This window comes from Chionomys nivalis, chromosome 13 (assembly GCF_950005125.1).
Source record: "Chionomys nivalis chromosome 13, mChiNiv1.1, whole genome shotgun sequence".
Classification (NCBI taxonomy): Eukaryota; Metazoa; Chordata; class Mammalia; order Rodentia; family Cricetidae; genus Chionomys; species Chionomys nivalis.
In genome coordinates this window covers 13478819-13498241 of record NC_080098.1, presented here as the reverse complement: position 1 = coordinate 13498241, position 19423 = coordinate 13478819, and the positions used below count along the sequence as shown (strand labels likewise).

General features: G+C 40.7%; 1 protein-coding gene across 10 annotated transcripts in view; it reads left to right on the top strand.

The window, feature by feature from the left end:
* The first annotated feature begins 6019 nt into the window (after nucleotides 1-6019).
* Nucleotides 6020-19423, top strand: part of Mllt10 (MLLT10 histone lysine methyltransferase DOT1L cofactor) — a 147921-nt gene continuing 134517 nt past the window's right edge. For 4 of the 10 annotated variants that reach the window (XM_057787270.1, XM_057787269.1, XM_057787268.1 and 1 more), the window contains exons 1-3: nucleotides 6198-6278; nucleotides 6406-6565; nucleotides 11944-12023. In XM_057787270.1, coding sequence (XP_057643253.1) covers nucleotides 6406-6565; nucleotides 11944-12023 — 240 coding nt within the window. In that variant the 5' untranslated portion in view covers nucleotides 6198-6278. Of the gene's footprint in view, nucleotides 6157-6197; nucleotides 6279-6405; nucleotides 6566-11943; nucleotides 12024-19043; nucleotides 19122-19423 lie in introns of those variants that run through there. The other 6 variants (XM_057787272.1, XM_057787271.1, XM_057787267.1 and 3 more) reach the window with 5 other exon arrangements.

Genomic DNA, 19423 nt, shown 5'->3' with positions numbered 1-19423 from the left:
CATTTGGCAAGAGTTTTGAATTAGAAAATGAAGTTAACATGATGTCGTAAATAGCATGTTTGAAAAGACCCCTTAAGAGTCAGTTAAGGTGGTGAAGGTTGTGATTTTTGCATTTGAAATGCTATTGAAGTAGTTTGCATTTGAACACTTTCATTTTGCAGGTCTTCTTTCAAAAGCTGCATTTCCTCCTGGAAATCAGTCACTTATTTCGAGGCACAGAGACACATTTTGTGAGGGGTCATTTACAGCACAACTACGGGAAGGTTGGAATCGGAGAAAATCGAGGTTGAAAATTAAGTATTTTCAATCTGTTCATTCTGCTTCACACTCATCCCCTGCTCAATTTACATTTTTTATTTATAAGCCTTTGAATATTTAGGATAGCTTTGCAAGTTTATCTGTAATGTAGTTGATAGTGGAAGATGAATCTTCTTTACATTTTTTACTATCTCAGATGTTTTTTGTTTCAAAGTAAAAGAAAAAATTAGAAGTCAGGATATACTTGTGAGAAAAACAACAAATGGGCAGGAAAAGAAAGTCAGAGTGGGGGTGGGGGTGGAAAGGGAGTAGCATTTCTGGTCAGTCTTTGTGAAACCTTTCTCTAATATTATATTTGCCCCCTCTGCTTGTGCCAAAGAAGATTGCTGTTTTAATTGGGCTAAAGTGCCACCATATAAAAATTACCTACATTCTGGCTCTCAGTTCCACAGTAAAGACTGACAAAATGATCTGAGGCTTGTGTGTTTAATTCGCCAGGAATGTTAAGCTTCAGAAGATTCACCCTATGGGGTCATGTTGGTCCTTGGCACTGTTACTGTACAATGGCAAATATACACATTATAGATTTAAAAAATCTTAGATGGCTAGACAAACAGTTTATTAATTGAAGGAATAAAAATGAATTTGTCAAACTCATTCTTTGTGGGACACAATGAACTTAATTAACATATTCGTGGGCTTGTTTCTGGATTTGGGAAGCAGTGGCCCCTTTCACAGAGGAAAACATTTAAATCTTAAAAAGTGACCTTCTTTAGTCCAAATACTATTTAGCAATTCAGCTTAATTTGTTCTTTTCTTCTCTTTCATTTCTTTTTTTTCAGTTCCAGATATGGTTCATTTTTTTTAAAGGACTCTTCCATTTCCAAAACTGATTTTCCTCTTTGCATGTTGAGAATCTTTCACTTAAGATAATCTTATTGTGTCCTATCAACAGACAGCAGAATATGTTGCTTTAATTACACTTTAATTATAACAGAGATGGAAATCTTCAATGTCAGTAAAAAAAATAGAAAATGGGTCCCACATTATATTGATGACACCCTAAAAAGTCAGTGTTAAGCGTTGTTGATCACAGGAAAAAGCACCACTGTTTAGGTTTATGTAACACCCACAAGTTTTAAAGGCTGTCTAGTGACATTGCTTTTCTATTGGAAATTAGGTTGTGTTTCATCCTCTAAAATGTAAAGATGTAAGTGTATTACTTTCTTATTAGTATCAATTTTATAGTGAGAGGAACAGCTCTGAAGCAAACGCAAGGTGAAGTAAAGCAAACTCTTTGAGGAAATACTAGATCTTGGTCTTTAGAAATATTTTAAATTTAGATAACATTTAAAACTGATAATCACTTCACTTTCCAAAAGTTAAATACATCTACAAATAATATTAATTATAACTGATCTAAGAGACTTTCGCAAATACAGTTCTGACATGCGGAAAGTCATGATCTATGTAGTTCTAAATAATCTTTTAAATACAAACTCTAACAGACCCAGAGAGAAACAGTAGAGTATGTTTTCCTTCATATTCTGAATCTAGAATAAAAACACAAAAGAAAGAAAACAGAAAGAGGGACTGTTTGTAGAGGGGAAGATGACCAGTGTGGAGGACTGGAGCAGAGGAGGCTAGAGAAGGTAATGCGGAGTAAACATGATGAAAGCAAGACATGAATATACCACAATGAAGCCCATTATACAGTACAATATATACTAATAAAAGTTAAAAATTCCTTTATGTCTAGTATATTAATTTTAGCTATTGAAAATCTTTTAAGATTTGACTTATTAGAAAAACATTGTTAGGAATTTTAGTTTGATTGTGTCTACAAAATAAAGGCTTACTTTATTCTGAAGAATAAATTTCAGGCTGCACTCATCTTTTTCAACACTAATGTTATATATAAAAGAAATGTTTTTAAGGTTACTACTTCCAGGCTACTTGCTAGGTACTTGGTAAGCACTATGATAAGAAAAAAAGTCATCAAGAAAGACTAACATGGCTCATTAAATGGAATCTTGCAAAAGCCATTAACAGATTTTCAACTGAAAACATAATTGAAAAGAATACTCTTTCATGAACTCTGAATCTATAATACATATGGGAGACGTGTGTAGAGTTTGCATCTACAAAGACACATGAGCCACTTACTGTAACAAAACCAGGTTCAAAATACTTATTAAAATAATTAAAATAGTATAAATATATATAGCTTGTGTGATAAACTTTTCACAGTAAGGTAAAATCTTAGGTATCAAATTAATAAAACAACTTTTTATACAAATTTTATCTGAAAGTCTATGTGGATCATAAGAAATTGGATTTTTTCCAAAGGTTTCTAGCTAATGTATCTGGAAATAATGTTATAGTTTTCAATAAAGTTTTATAATAAATGAGTTTCAATTGTTTGGTTTAGCAAATAAGTATAAGGGTAATTTAACATTTAAAGTGATTCCTCAGAGGCAGGTGAATCTCTGTGAGTTCGAGACCAGCCTGGTCTACAAGAGCTAGTTCCAGGACAGGCTCCAAAACCACAGAGAAACCCTGTCTCGAAAAACCAAAAAAAAAAAAAAAAAAAAAAAAAAAAAAAAAAAAAAAAGTGATTCCTTAAAGTTCAAGAAGCTAGCTAAGGAAAGTATATAGTTGTAACTATTATAGAAATATTCACAATTATGCAGAAATATACCTTAGTTCCTATGCTTTATTATAGAAAAGAATCTTAAACTAGATATAATCTGTACAAATTGAAGGCAAATAAAGCTAGTTTAAAAAGGAGATAAGTATGAACATGGATAATCTATGAACCAAATACAATTTTAAAATTTCCTTCATAGAATCTACTTGGTAAGTGATTACGGAAAAGCAAATTTGAAAAGTTGGTGTCTGGGTTAGGGAGTAAAGAAAATGATAAGAAGATATATTGCTCAGAGAGTGAAAATACATTTTCCCATTATAGTAGGGTTAGAGGTTACATCATAAAATACTTTATTTGAGTTTTTTGTGGTTTGCCTCAGATGATTAGTTTAGAGAAAATAGATGAGCCAATACCATGTTAGACACCATTATGTGAAGAATATTCGAGACAATAGGCTTTTCATTCTTTCCTACAGGTACAAGATGTACATATTTGGGGAATATGGAATTGGATTTAAATGCTAACATTAATATTGAAGCTCTTTTCTAGATATTCTGTCAGTCACATGGCAATATAATTTTGTATCACTAATTTAAAAAATACTTGAACTTTAGCAATTATGGCAATTATAAGTTTTACTCATTCTGAGATCTGAGGATTAGCATATTGAGCTTGGTGTTTTCATTCTATGTGTATATACAGTATGTGACTATACATATCTCATAAAGAACAAATACAGTTTTTTTTTATTGTTATATAAAAAAGAGTTCCTGGTACACACTGAATGTTCAGTAAACCTTTACTAAGTGAATAATTCACTACATATTTGAGTATATTCTGTCTGTTCTTCTTTTGTACTTGATTGATTATAGAAATATACCAAACATTGTATTTTAGACACAAAATAACAAAAAGTTCAGTATCTTGTACTTGACTTAAGATGAAATGTCTTATTTATTCCCAATATTTTCCTTATTTTTATGACTTACCATTATAGAATGTTAAAGACCAATTTTGAATAATTTGAATTCTAGTGTTAACATGTATGCATTTACATCTTTCACAAAATTTCTGCTGCAGATACTATTATTTATATAAAAACCTGTTATAAATTATGCATCTTTTCTATTTTTTCTTCTCCACAACATCTACTTCCCCATTTTTTTTTTTTGGTAAATTTCAAAACTTCATATAAGTGACCTTTTTTTGGTCTTGAAAAGAGCAAGTATTTACCTCTGTTTATTAGATGCCACAGAATGAAGTTCGGTATTTATCCTTCTTTACATACAAATTAATTCCATCACAAGAACTAAGCTCCAATGCATTAAAAATAAAATGAATGTATTTTTAAATAATTTAGTGCATTAAGGCTTGACTGCAGTGTTTGGAAGTAAGTTCCACATTGATTTGAACTCAAAATTACTCTACATTAGGAAGCAGAGTAGGAAGTAGACATTGAACTAATCTCCTTTGTAGCAGGGTAAAGATAAAATATTCTGTACAGTTAAGATAAACAAAACAGTATACTGTTTGAAGATTGCTTTGATTTAATACTTTATAGTTATGTTAAGAGCATCATTAGAGGGCCAGAATTTATTATTACTATGTCCTCTTAAAATGTCATTTTACTAATGTGTGGTCACCATTTCTAAATATATTAAGATTAAAAGAGAATCCTCAATTTTGTACTTCTTTAGACTGCATTTTCTCCCTATCACAAGCTTTGGTAGACTCCCCATTAATGTAGATATCTCTCACAGCTTTTGAAACATTTGAATGTATTTGCCAATAGGTGCTTACATTGTGCTATATCTATTACTATTCTTTAGACTTTTAGCAATTACTTTTGAAATAGAAAAAGAACAGCCGCATTACCTTTCCTGAACATTTTAAACTTAAATTATTATATTCCCTGAGGAGTTTCTAGAACTTGGGGTCTTCTAGCATTGAGTAAGTGCACTTTTCAGACCATATCATATTGTTAATTTCTAATAAGCCCTTTGCACCTCTAAGTAATTAACCAAAAGCCTTGAAGTTGCCTTGGAACTGTATGTCATTTAGACACTCTATCCATTATTCCCATTTCATGGTAAAATGACTGAACACTTTTTGATTAATATCAATAGTGGGTGTACATGGAGAAAGGAATAGGGAGAAAGACTTTTTTTTTTTTAGCTAAAATCTACTCAGTATTCAGCTAATTAATCTGCTCACATTGGTCTAATCTATTTGTGTATCAGAGCTCCCATATTTCTCCCACTTAAATGACATCACATTTGCAATAGTAAATCTGGAGAAACAGATCAGAGGAATCCTCAATCAAAACTGGGCACCACACTCTAGTGACAGGCTAGAACGTGGGTTCCTTCGTCTTATAGCTGAAATTTCCGGATCACTCCTTTAGGTTGGAGGCTAATGCTAATTTGTATACCTACCAAGCTACGATGCAGTCTTGGGGCTCCCGCTCAGAGTATAACCCAAACACAAGCTTTTAACCTGTCTGCTGCACTTTCATTTGTCACGGGGGCCAAGGTGGTGCGTAAGTGGCCGGTAGATAGGGTAACACTTCCACTGGGTGAACTTTGGGAGGAATCCAGGACGTGAATTTAATGGGAGGTGAAGCTGCCGCAGTACTGGGAAGTTAGAGCGGCCAACTGCAGGAAGCCATGCTTCATTACACCCTTCATGGAAGCTGGCACCCTCTCCCAACCATTGTTACCCGCGGGCCAGTTCTCGAGGCACAGGCCTTCAGGTAGGTTCCCCGTGCCACGAGACGCCCCGAGGACGCCCCTCAGCGACTCTGGCCCCCGCCCCGCGCGCGGTCTCTCTCCCACGCGTGCCCCGGGCCCGCGAGGCGAGGGCGGCCCAACGTCCAGGCCCGCGCGCGCCCCTGAGCCCTCCGGGCGACTCACTCCGGCCGCGCCGAGCAGCCGGCTCCGCGGGTCCCCCACCTCCGCACACCTCGGCGCCGCCGCCGAGCGGTGCGGGGGGAGGGGAAAGCCTGGAGGTAGGCAGGAGGCTGGGGACGCGGCGGCGCGCACGCAGGCCTCGCCTCTCCGGGCCGCCTCCCTCACGCCGGCCGCAGGGCGGGCCGACGCGCACGCCGGGTGACGCTCGGAGGAGGAAGCGCAGCCCCTTCCCCTCCCTCGCCGCCCCGGGCCCAGCGGGAGCCCCCCAGTGCGCCTGTGCGGAGGCCTGCTTGATTATGTGTGCCCTCCTCGGGCGGCGGCGTTAGCGGCCGGGTGGAGGTGGGGAGGGAGGACGCCGCGGAGGAGGAGGAGGAGGCGGTGGCGGGGAGGTGGGGGGAGTCAGCAAGGACATGGCTCCTGACTCCTGTGCGGAACGTGAGTGACTGAGCGGCAAAGCCCGAGTGAGCGAGCGGCCGAGCTGGCGGGCGGGGACGGGGACCGGGCGGGCGGGCGGACCAGGGGGCTGCGTGTGGGGAGCTCTGGCTGGCTTGCTTGTGTTTGTTAATGGTCCCCCCAACTCCCTCTTAGATGGTCTCTAGCGACCGGCCCGTGTCACTGGAGGACGAGGTCTCCCATAGTATGAAGGAAATGATTGGAGGCTGTTGCGTTTGCTCAGACGAGAGAGGCTGGGCCGAGAACCCGCTGGTTTATTGCGACGGGCACGGCTGCAGCGTCGCGGTGCATCAAGGTAAACACTCAACCGCCCGCCGGGCCGAACCGGCCTGCTCCCAACCGTCACTGCCCCCCCCTCCCTCGGCGGCAACTGCCACCGCCGCCCCTCCCCCGGCCCGCCGCCCCGCCCCCGGCCCGCCCCGCCCCGCCCCGTGCGCAGGCCCCGGGAGCCCGGCGTGGTCGCCGCGGGCGCGGGCCGTGCCTCGGCCTGTGGGAGAAAGTGCGTGTGGCCCGGGCTGTCATGTGATTCGGCGCTCACTCAAGTGTCATTTGGTGGCTGCCTGCGGCCGCCGGGTCTGCGCCTGGGTATGGGAGGAGCGTGCGACCCGCGCTGGAGTCCCCGTGACGGTGTGGTGGCTTTGGGGATCCGAAGCCTGAGCCCCTCCTCTCTCCTGCCAGCTCCCTTTGCCTCAGTGTGTGGGGCAACCTGGCTTTTCAGTTGAGGGAGAGAGGGTCCTGCTGCACCCCAAGTTCTTTGGCGGAGACCGTGGAAGGCGCCCCTGTGATGGAGTGTCTGGACTGAGCTGACCTGGGCTGGTCGGTGGCTGTAGCACAGCCTGTATGGCTCCAGAGAAGAGACTTGGGAGACTCTTGAGTTAATTTTTGGGTATTATCATTAGAATGCTTTGGATAAATCCCCACCCCAAAACAAAAACTGGGGACCTCTTTAGGATATCTTCCAGGTTATTGAAGTTTCCAACTGTCCATTCCGAGTGGTAAGGGGATCCAGACGAAGGACTAGATGTGGCTGTCAGCCTACCCACCCTTCCTATTGCTAAGGCTGACTGACTGGCGGAAGTTTCTGTGTAGTTAGACAGGGTTGTTCTATGTAGCCCAGGTAGGACCGAGACATGCAGCAATCCCCCTCCATTAGCCCTCGAGTACAGAAATTATAGGTGTGCGCCTAAAGAAGTTGTTTTGTGATGTAATGGGAGGTGCCCTACCAAAGGGGAGAGAGGGAAATTGGACATAAGATGCCAAAGTGCAACTTTTATTTTAGTTTTTATTTTTTTTTAATTTTTTTTTTATTTTTATTTTTTTGGATTTTCGAGACAGGGTTTCTCTGTAGCTTTTTTTGGTTCCTGTCCTGGAACTAGCTTTTTTTTTTTTTTTTTTTTTTTTTTTTTTTTTGATTTTCGAGACAGGGTTTCTCCGTAGCTTTTTGGTTCCTGTCCTGGAACTAGCTCTTGTAGACCAGGCTGGCCTCGAATTCCCCCATCCTCATGCTTCTGCCTTTCCTGTTTGAGGATTTCAGACATGCACTACTGTTCCTAGGTTACACTGTCCAGAGGATGAGACCTAGGGTGGTGGGCAAGCATTCTTTTAACTTGAGCCAAATCCCAGCCCCAAAGTTCCCCTCCCCCTAGGCTTTTTTTCTGTGTAACTGGTTGTCCTGGAACTAGATCAGACTGGTCTGAAACCAGCAGAGATTCACCTTCCTCTGCCTCACGTGCTGGGATTAAAAGGCAAGCCACACCCAGTACAAAGTTAATAATTTGAAGGCCGAGGCAGGAGGATCTCTGAGTTTGAGGCCAGCCTGCTCTATAGCCAAACTGTTTCATAGAGAAATCTGTCTCAAAAAAAAAAATTACCATTGGGAAGGGCACATTCAGACAAGTAATGATATTGAGAGAGTAATTTAACAGAGATTTAACTGATTTCTTTTTTTTTTTTTTTGGTTTTTCGAGACAGGGTTTCTCTGTGGCTTTGGAGCCTGTCCTGGAACTAGCTCTTGTAGACCAGGCTGGCCTCGAACTCACAGAGATCCGCCTGCCTCTGCCTCCCAAGTGCTGGGATTAAAGGCGTGAGCCACCACCGCCCGGCAACTGATTTCTTTTAAAGGAGAAAGTTTCTTATTGCCCTTGATATCTAATTCTCAGTATTTGGCAAAGATAAGTGCAAGAAGGAATGAAGATTTATGTCAAACCTATATAATTTGTCTTCATTGGCATTTGTGTGTCTGTGTTAAGATCTTTAGTTGGGATTAAAAAATAATGGTTGTTAAGGCGTCCTCATATATATGTATATACATACATACATACATATATATCTTTTACTTTGCTCAAATATATTTTCCCAATACCTTTTTCTGTCTGCTTTTTTTGTCTGGGAGCAGGGCATATCTCATGAATTGGATGACAAATTACTTTTGTTATGTAATCTCTTGCTTGTCAATACAGAAAATGTACATCTTAATCTCTTCCCTACTAGGGTGCTTCAAATAAATATGTTTGTACTCTATGCTGTTTCTTTTTTCTTTTTTGATACAGGGTCTTTCATAGCTCAGGCTAGCCTCAAAACTGGTATGCTGACGAGGCTTCTACCTTCCAAGTGCTGGAATTACAGATGCCTGCTCTCACCACCCAGCTACTGATGGTGTTGTTTGTTTACTTAGACATCCTTACACAGGTTTAGAAGAGCTTAACTGAGGCATGGTGGTTGATGTCTGTGCTCAGCTCTTGCAGGTCAGGCAGGAGGATCCTTCTGAGTTTAAGGACAGCCTAGACTATTCAATTATGCTTGTGAAGCATATAGTTCAGTTGAAGTAAGTAGGTATCATACACAGGGCCCTGGGTCTCAACTTTAGTGTGGAATACGTTTGGCATGACGGTACATGTCAGCAGTCCCGGTACTTGGTAGAGTCAGAATCGCAAGTCCAACCTAGGGATTGCATAGCAAGTTTGAGGCCAACCTGTGCTGTTTGGCACTCTTGTCTCAAAAATAAAAAGTCTAGCTTTTGGTATCTAAAAAGTTGCTGTTGGTTTTATTTTATTGTTTCCCAATATTTTAAGACATTTTCTGCTGTGTTAGATGGGAGATGAATGTGTTTATAAATTCTCAGAAAAATTTAAAATCTTAATAAATTAAAAATGAACATTAAACTGGGTGGTGATGGTGGTGCCTGACTTTAATCCCAGCACTTGTGTGGTGGAGGCAGGTGGGTCTCTGTGAGTTCAAGGCCAACCTGGCCTATGGGGTGAGTTCTAGGACAGGCTCCAAAGCTACAGAGAAACCCTGGTCCCGAAAAACAAAACAAAACAAAAAAAAGAAGAAGATGAAAGATTAAAACCTAAAGCCAACTTTTCAGCTAGTGAGATGGCACCTGTCACCAAACCTGACCAGTGTGACCCCCACTACTCATGGTGGAAGGAGAGATCCAAAACTGCGAAAGTTTACCGGCACACTGTCTTCCCCCACAGCATAAATAATAAATTTTAGAAACTTTTTTTTTTAATTGCTAAACAAAACAAATCAAACTTTTTTTTTTTTTGATTTTCGAGACAGGGTTTCTTTGTAGCTTTTGGTTCCTGTTCTGGAACTAGCTCTTCTAGATCAGGCTGGCCTTGAACTCACAGAGATCCGCCTGCCTCTGCCTCCCGAGTGCTGGGATTAAAGGTGTGTGCCACCACCGCCCGGCTAACAAATCAAACTTTTTCTTTTCCTCTTGTGTTTTCATGCTGAGGGTCAGACCCAGGACTTTGTTCATGCTAGAGAAGTTTTTTTTTTTTTTAAAACCTTCCAGCTGCTCCAGTAGCCCCATCCCTTGGATTTTATAGATAGAATCTCACTATGTAACCAATTTGGCTGAATTTGAGGTCCTTGTGTTTCACCTTCCTGAGTGCTGGAATTACAATTGTGCTACCATGCCCAGTTTGAAACAACTCCTATCTCTTTATAACACAAGGAGGCTGGGCCAGTGTGTGGTGTAAGGCACTTGTTGCCAAGCCTTGAAATCAATTGGTGGACTCATAGTGGAAGGTTCCTGGAGGTTGACATACACACTGTATATGTGAAGTTCACATACGCAATAAATGTAATATAGAAATATTTTTTAAAAAGGAGGCTGTGAATTAGGTATGTGAAACTGAGAATACTTGGGATGCTAATTTTATAAAGTTTCTGTTTTGTTTTTTTTTTTTAATAATGATTGTATTGAGGTAGTTAACATCCTGTGCTGTTCACCTGTTTGGAGTATGGAACGGTTTTTGGTATATTTGTAGAATTGTGCAGACACTACCACAGTTTTTTTTTTTTTTTTTTTTTTTTTTTTTGGTTTTTCGAGACAGGGTTTCTCTGTGGTTTTGGAGCCTGTCCTGGAACTAGCTCTTGTAGACCAGACTCGCCTCGAACTCCCAGAGATCCGCCTGCCTCTGCCTCCCGGAGTACTGGGATTAAAGGCGTGCGCCACCACTGCCCGGCCCCCACAGTTTGTTTAGGATCCTTTTAATCGCCCTAATGAAAATCTTGAACCCATTAGAAGTCACTTCCCCTTTATATTTGATTCTCATATACCTAGGTAACCACAACTTTTGTTTATTAATTTGCCTTTTTTTGATATTTCACATAATTTTTTGGGGGGGTGTTTGAGACAGGGTTTCTCTGGGTAACAGCCCTAGCTGTCCTGGAACTAGCTCTTGTAGACAAGGCTTGCCTCAAACTTGCAAAGATTCTCCTGCCTCTGCCTCCCGAGTGCTGGGATTAAAGGTGTGCACCACCACCATCCAGCTCACATTTTTTAAGTGCTGGGGATTAGATTCAGGTCCTTGAACATGCTGTACAGAGTGCTCTATCACAAACTGTCACTTTAGTATCGAATAACTTGGCTGGCTTTGAATTTGCTGTGTGGTAGAGGTAGAGGTTGCCCTCCGTTGTTTCCTGAGTGCTGCCTTACAGGCTTACCCCACTAAGTGTGGCTTTCCTTGGTGCAGAGATGCAGCCAGGACTTCACGCATGCTGTGTATGCTATACACAAAGTATTTCACTTCAGCATATTTTGTTTTGTAGCTGTTGTTCGTCTTAGTCTTATTTTTTTCTTAATCTCTATTTTTGTTGTTTATTTGTATGCTTATAGCCGCAGCACTTTAAGAGGCTGAGGCTGGCTATAGTCAGTGAAATCCTCTCTCAGCAACAGAAAACACCTGGTACAAACTATAGGGTGAGGAATGATCAGTGAGTTTCTGATGTATTTTGTACATCACCTACAAGAGAGAAGCCCAACGTTTATAGCATTTTGACTTATTTGAAATAGTTTCTATCTAGTTCAGATCGACTTGACATTTACGGTCATCTTGGTTTAGCCTCTAGAGCTTTGTGATTACACTTGTGCACGGTCACACTGAACACGTTAGACTTTAGTGGGAATAACTCAGATGGTTGAATTTTAAAATTTTATGTTAAGCTAGGTGGTGATGATGCATGCCTTTAATGCCATACTAGGGAGGCATAGGCAGGCGGATCTCTGAGTTTGAGGCTAGTCTGGTTTACAAGAAATAGTTCCAGGACAACTTCAAAAACTACAGAGAAACCTTGTCTCGAAAAGCAAAAACAAAACAAAAAACAACAAAAAAATTGTTATAATTAGTTTTCAAATGTAAATATTTTGTTTTCCCACAGCTTGCTATGGCATTGTTCAAGTACCTACTGGACCATGGTTTTGCAGGAAATGTGAATCTCAGGAGAGAGCAGCCAGAGTGGTAAGGACTGTTTATCAAAAACATTTAAAAAAAACCTTAAGTTTAGGATGCCAAATATTAAATGTTGACTTTGAAATTTTAAATGGATTTTTGTAAAATCTGAAAAATTAAGGTGTGTGTGTGTATGAGAGAGAGAGATACTTTGAAAACCAGAGATAAGATGTTATATTCAGGAGCTGAGAACTAAACTCCAGCTTCATGCACCTCTGAGCTGTGTCTATGGCACTCCACCCAGTCTCTTTCCTAGTGCTGACTTGTAGTATTTCTGCTAGGTTTACTAACTGTGTGGGGGGAATGCAGGTCTTTAGTTACTGTCATTTTACTATATTTGTGGTATGAAGCTTATTTTTCAGTACTCGGTTTTCAAGTCGTAACAACTTTGACAAAGCAGTAGAGTTTTTGTTTGTTTTGTTTTTGTTTTTAACATAACTGCTCACGTTCTTTGTGAGCACTTTTATGACTTTGGGAAATGAGGGAGATTTGGCCTGAAGTTAGAAAACAGGCATTTTAACTTTTTGTCATAAGCATATAGCAAAAGTAGAAGTTTTACTTTTGCCTTGGGTAGTGGCCCAGTAGCTTCCATAAGTTAGTGAACCTCAATTGATTGTGAAAATGCATTGTAGCTAATTATTGTAGTGTTAAATAAATAAATAAAATAGTGGGATTGCAGGATGAAATCAGTCATGCAAATTTCAAGACTTAGGGAATGTAGGTCAGTTGGCCGAATGTTTGCTTAGTGTGCATGAGGGCCCTCAGCTCCACACCAGCACTGCATGGAAGTGGGTGTGGTATAGTATACACCTGTAATCCCAATGCTCATGAAGTGGAGGGAGGAGATCAGAAGTTAACAGTTTTCCTTGGCTACATAGTGAGTTCTAGTTTGAGACTAATCTGGGTTTCATAAAACCCTGTCTCAAAAAAAGATGTGCACGTTTAAGACTTGAAATATGGAAAGTCGGGCTGGAGAGATGGCTCAGTGGTTAAGAGCATTGCCTATTCCTCCAAAGGTCCTGAGTTCAATTCCCAGCAACTACATGGTGGCTCACAACCATCTGTAATGAGGTCTGGTGCCCTCTTCAGGCATGCACGCAGACAGAATATTGTATGCATAATAAATAAGTATTAAAAAAAAGAAATATGGAAAGTCTACTACTTGTTGACTTTTTCCATGTGTAGGGTGTTAGCTTGAATTACCAGAATTACCAGTAAACACTAACAGCAGAGTGAAGAGGACATGATAGGAGTATTAAATACAGTAAAGACAAAAAGTACTGGTTGGGGTGTGGTGGAATGCCTCAAATACCAGTTTGTTTTTATACCTTTATTTTATGTGAGTGGCCAAAATGCCAAGGGAAATATAGCTATATTGAGAAGTGAACAAAGCGGATCGTTTTTTATTTAAGGATACAGGTACCAAGAGCATTAATATGAACGGTAACTTGAACTAGTCCTGTTATCTGTTCTGTAGTATCTTCTTTATCTTTGTGAAAATTGTCTCTACTACTTAGTGGTCCAAGTGTTTATGCACTAGATACTGTACTAAATGTTTTACACCAGTTACTTTATTTGTCAAATTCCTGAAGTAGTCCTCATTTTATGGATTAGAAAGATGTAGTTTTAAGGGAAATACATATCAAGAATTGCAATCTAGGTAGCCATATTGACTTCTGTGGCGAGAGATGACTGTTTCCCAGCTCCTCTTCCACCTTTCCCTTCCCCCAGTCTCTCTGAGACAGGTCTTAACGTAATGTGGAGTCCAGGCTGGCTTGCCTCGAACTATTAACCTCTTGAGTAATGAGATTGGTGAGGGCTGCATTACCTAGGCAGTTTACGGCTTAAAAAAATGGTTTGACTTAAAAAAAAAGTGTGTATGTGAGAGGTTTTGAATATGCGTGTATGTGAATCTGTGCAACAGAGTGTGGATTAGAGGACAGCCATTGGATATCAGTCCCTACCCTTTCGACTTCTTTAAGATGATCTTGTGGAACATGGTGGCCCATGACTTTAATCCCAGCATTCAGGAGGCAGAGACAGGTGGATGGATCTCTGTGTAGGGTCAGCCTGGTCAATACAGCAAATTCCAGGATAGTCAGGACTATGTAGATCTTGTCTCAAAAATGTCAAAATAAAAGAGAGGGAGAGACAGTCTCTTTCAATCCTCATAAACAAGCTAGCTGGCCTGTGAGCTCTACCTCTTATTTTTGTAGAGGCTTGCTGGGCTTACAGGTCATTGCTCTACTGAGTCTGCCTTTTTCATGGGTTCTGGGCATCTGAACTCAGGTTTTCAGGGCTGGTGTGTGGTGCTTGTGGCTTTTATACACTGAGTTGTCTCTCCAACCTGTACCTTCTGTACTAAGAGCCTAAATTCCCAATCTGAATCTCATATTCTTTTGCCTAAAATATCCCTGGACTGATTTGACTTGGATATAGTGCCTACCTCTAGACCTCTTTAAGATCAAATTGCTCAGATGCACTTGGAATTCTGGGATCAGAGACAGCTCATTTGCCAGAAAAGGAAGAGTTGTGAGCTGACTGTACTTTGACAGATAGGAATAATAATGATCCAGAAAGATAAAGCAACATTTTGAGAAAACTGTTTTTGTTTGTTAGTATGTAGAATGCATTTACAAGGTGAAATTTGAAGTGAAAAGGTACAGAGGACGCTATCATAAGATGTAGGACCTTAAAGGGAGGACATAGGAATCCACTGGGAGCGTCTGGCTCAGTGATGTCATGATCATTTACTCTAGAATGGTTTTACCATCTTTAGTAACTATTAGGCATGGTGTATGCTCAGTGGGTAGAATGTGTGCTTCAAAGCCCAAGGCCTTACGTTTAATGCCTACAAGGAAACAAAATTTTCAGAGTAATAGTAACAGAAGAAGAGGAGGAAATAGAAAAAAAGAGAACAAATGAAAAACAAATAGAGGACTAGTGATATGGCTCAGTGGATAAGGGAACTTGCCACCAAGATCGACAACCTAAATTTTGTTCCTGGGAACATACACGTGGGTAGGACAGAACTAATGCTGCAAGTTGTTGGCTGACCTCCACTCACACTCCAAGACATACCCTCCAAACAAAACACAACAGAAAACAAAACCAAATAAATGTAAATAAATAAAAAGACCTGGAGTTTTTTATCATGGTGAAACATGCCTGTAATCTCAGCATTCTAGAAGTAGGGAAAAGGTTTTGAGTTGGAGCGTAGCTTGGGCTGCTGTCTCAAAAACCAAACCAAAACAAAACAAAAAAATCAAAAAATCAAATATGGTGACTTATGCCAGCACTTGGGAGGCTGAGGAAGGAGGGTTGCCTTGAGTTCGAGGCCAGCCTGGGTTGCATAGTGGTTTCTAGGCCAGACTGGTCTCTGTAGAGTAAGACCCTGATTCAAAACAACAACAACTCGAAAAACCAAAAAAAAAAAAAAGCCTCCCCCCACGAAAAACATAAGACCCCAATCAGGCGACAACAAATAACCAAAACATAAAAACAAAGCTCTCTCATTGAGAACTGAACATGAGGGTCCCATGCAGCTCAAACACCTAATCTCCAGCCTCAGGGCCATTGCAGTGCTGTTTCCATTGATGACAAAGCCATCTCTCTAGCTTCCTAAGGTAAAAAAATAATTTCTGTTATTGGAACAAGGTCTCACATAGCACAGGCTGACTGAAAACTCATTGTATAACTGAGGATGACCTTGAACTTCCAAATTGTTCTTTCTCAAGTGCTGGGATTACAGGACTGCACCTATGCCAGTTTTACAATTTAATTTTTATTTTCTGTTCTATATGTGTTTGTGGCCTCTGTGGATTTGAACATTGGATCTCCTGGAGCTAAAAGTTACAGCTCGTGAACCTGTATTGTGGATGCTGAGAACCAGACTCTGGTCCTCTAAGACCACTACATCACTAAGCCATTTCTCTAGCCCCTAATAGATTATTAATAGACAAGTTTATTTTCTGCACTCAGTTGTTGAGTCGCTGTTTCAAGCATTCTCCCAAAAGAAAAACAAATTAAAAGATTAAGTTTGTTTTTATTTTGTTCTCCACTGTCTCAGTTTTTACTAACTTACTCTCTTTTAGGCCATCCATGTTTCAGTGGTTACATTATCTTAATGTGCTCCTCTATGAGTATGTATAATTTGTATTGTTGTATAGGAGTAGTAGCTATGTGTAAGATTAAAAGATGATGGTGATTAAACCTAAGGCCTTGGACATATCAAGCAAACCCTTAACCAGTGAGTGAGCCAAAGCTGCAGCCCTGTGCATTCTGGACTTGAACTTTGGGCCCTTGATCCTCCTAAGTAGCTGTGACTATAGTCATAGTGATGCTGTACTTTGTTCTTTCTTCTCTTGTTCTGGGATTGAAACCAGGTCCTACCTATTTTACCCTTAAACTAAACTACATTCCCAGCCTGTTTGCCTTTACTTTGAAGTTATTTGTTGTCCATGTGTTTAGGCTTATCGTAATAAAGCTCTGCTAGTGTTTTTATATTTAAGCATTTTGTGATTTTTGCTTTTGTGTGTTGTTTTGAATTCTGGGATAATAGCTATTTAGCTGGAAGTAAGATTTCATCCTAGTCTGCCTTCTGGGGTGTTTGAATAGACAGTTGACAGCCTGTAGCCTATAGCCTGTCCTCTTCAGGCTTGGCTGCCTTTTTTTTAATCCAAGGAGGAACATTCATTTACTTCAGAATATGCTTTTGTTTGTTTGTTCTAGTTTTGTGTGTGTGCTTCTATTATGGGAACTTGCTGTCTACATATTTATTTTTATGAGTTAAAAATTTTCAGTTCACCTTTAATCCCAGCATTAGGAGGCAGAGGCAGGTAGATCTCTGAGTTCAAGGCCAGCCTGGACTACAGAGTGAGTCCGACCAGGATTGTTACACAGAGAAACTCTTGTCTTGATAAAAAAAACCCAAAAAACAAAAGTTTTAGCCTCAACCATCAGTAGATCATTACCTTTTTCATTCATGCTTTTGAGAAGATGGGTTCATTTTTAGTTTTCACTTTGTTTTGTGGTATCTGCCCCTCCCCCCCTTTTTGAGACATGGTTTCTCTTTGTAACTGCCCTGGGTTTCCTGGGACTTGCTTTGTAGACCAAGCTGGCCTGGAATTCACAAAGAACCCCCAGCCTTCCAAGTGCTGGGATTAAAGGTGTGCACTACCCCACCTGACTTACTATTTTTATTGTTTGTGTGTGAAAGTTCTGGATTTTCATGTATGTCTGTGCACCAAGTATATGCAGTACCCATGGAGACTAGAAGATGGCATTGTATCCTATGGGACTGGATACAACTCAGAGTGTTGTGAGCTGGCATGAGGGTGCTGGGAATTGTACCTGGGTCCTTGTAGCCTGCCCCTGCCCCCAATAGGGATTCTCTGTGTAGCTCTGGTTGTCCTGGAACTTGCTTTGTAGACCAGCCTAGCCTTGAATTCAGAGATCTGCCTGCCTCTGCCTCCTGAGTGCTGGGATTAAAGGTGTGCACTACTAGTGCCAGGCAGATTAACTTTTCTTTTTATCATCTTTTTCATTTTTCTCTCCTTTCCCTTGCTTTGGTCTTCTCTTTGAATATGTGTGAGTTGCTAGAGAGTGAATCTAGGACCTCATACATATTCAGCCTATGCTGCCTTTCTTGTCTCATTCTGTAGCCCATATTCATGTGGAGCTCACTGTATGACCTAGACTGGCCTTGAATTTGGAGGCCATCTTCTTGCTTCTGTCTCCCAGATACTGAGATTATAGCCATGCACAATGGTTTCTAATTATTTGAATATTCTTTCAGGATTTAGTACCCCCTTCCCCAAATGCTAGAGGTTAAACTCAGGGTCTCTCCCATGTAAGGCATGTTCTCTATCACTGAACTACATCTCCAGATAGGGTTTCTCTGTGTTAACCCTGGCTGTCCTGAAACTCACTGTAGATCAGGCTGACCTTGAACTCACAGAGCTCTTCCTCCCAGCATCTCATCAAGGGTGTGCGCACCAAGACTGACTAAAATTTTCTTCTTAGAGGCAGGCGGATTCCTGTGAGTTCGAGGCCAGTCTGGTCTACAAGAGCTAGTTTCAGGACAGGCTTGATAGCTACAGTGAAAACCTGTCTTGAAAAAACCAAAAAAAAAAAAAAAAAAAAAATCTTTCCGACCTTCTGATACTTTAATACTGGTTTACTTGATTATTCTTGGGCACACATCTTTTTTCCTTGTTTTTTCTTTTTTTCTTTTTGGTTTTTCTAGACAGGGTTTCTCTGTTGCTTTGGACCCTGGCCTGGAACTAGCTCTTGTAGACTAGGCTGGCCTCGAACTCCCAGAGATCCGCCTGCCTCTGCCTCCCAAGTGCTGGGATTAAAGGCTTGCGCCACCACCGCCCGGCTTTTCCTTGTTTTTTCAAGACAGGATTTCTTTGTGTAGCCCTGACTGTCCAGGAACTTATTCTGTAGGCGAGGCTGGTCTCCATCTACCTGCCTCAGTCTCCCAAGTGCTGGGATTAGAGCTGTGCACCATTATGCCTGCTGGCACCTTCTCTTTAGTTGCTAAATCATGTGAGGAAAAATGAGTTGAGGTCAGAGAAATGTTTTTGGATTACTTCTTTGATAATTTCCTCAATTTTTTTGTTTTGTTTTTCGATACAGGGTTTCTCTGTAGCTTTCGAGCCTGTCCTGGAACTAGTTTTTCTAGACCAGGCTGGCTTCAAACTCAGAGATCTGCTTGCCTCTGCCTCCCGAGTGCTGCGATTAACCTTTTGATTTGATCTTGTTTGTGTGTGTGTGTGCTTTTGAGTTTGGACCTTAGATCCTCTCTATTAATTAATCCTAATTTTTGTTTAGAATTTTTGTATTTAACTTTGTTTTTTCTTTTGTTATTCTCATAACTTACTTTCATAAACATTTGAAATTCTGTTGAGGTTTTGCTTTGTTTTAATTTTCTGAAGTACTGTTTTGTTCTTAGACTTTCATCGAGGCTTTCATTTTTAACATGATCTCACTGTCCCACCTCAGCTTTCCTGTATGGTGTTCTGGATTTACTTGCTGCCTCCAACTCGTTACATAGATGAGGCTGGTTTTGAACTGCCTGTGTCACCAGCACTGCTGTTGCAGGTGTGTGCCACCGTCCCTGGTACCTGCTTAGATTTCTTTTGGTTTACTATCTTCAGAAAATTCATCATTGCAGTTTCTCAGGACAGGAGAAAGATAGTTACTGGTAGTGTGTAGTGGAGAGATGAAACTGATTTGATTGCTTTTCTGGTTATATCTAGCACTTCCTGATTTCCCCCTTACTAGAGAACACTTGTCATATATTAATGACCCATCACTCTGTACACATGAATTCATCTATCCTACATTGGCTAGGATCTAAAGTTTCTCCTGTTTTCTAAACTGTGTAACACATGATGAATTAA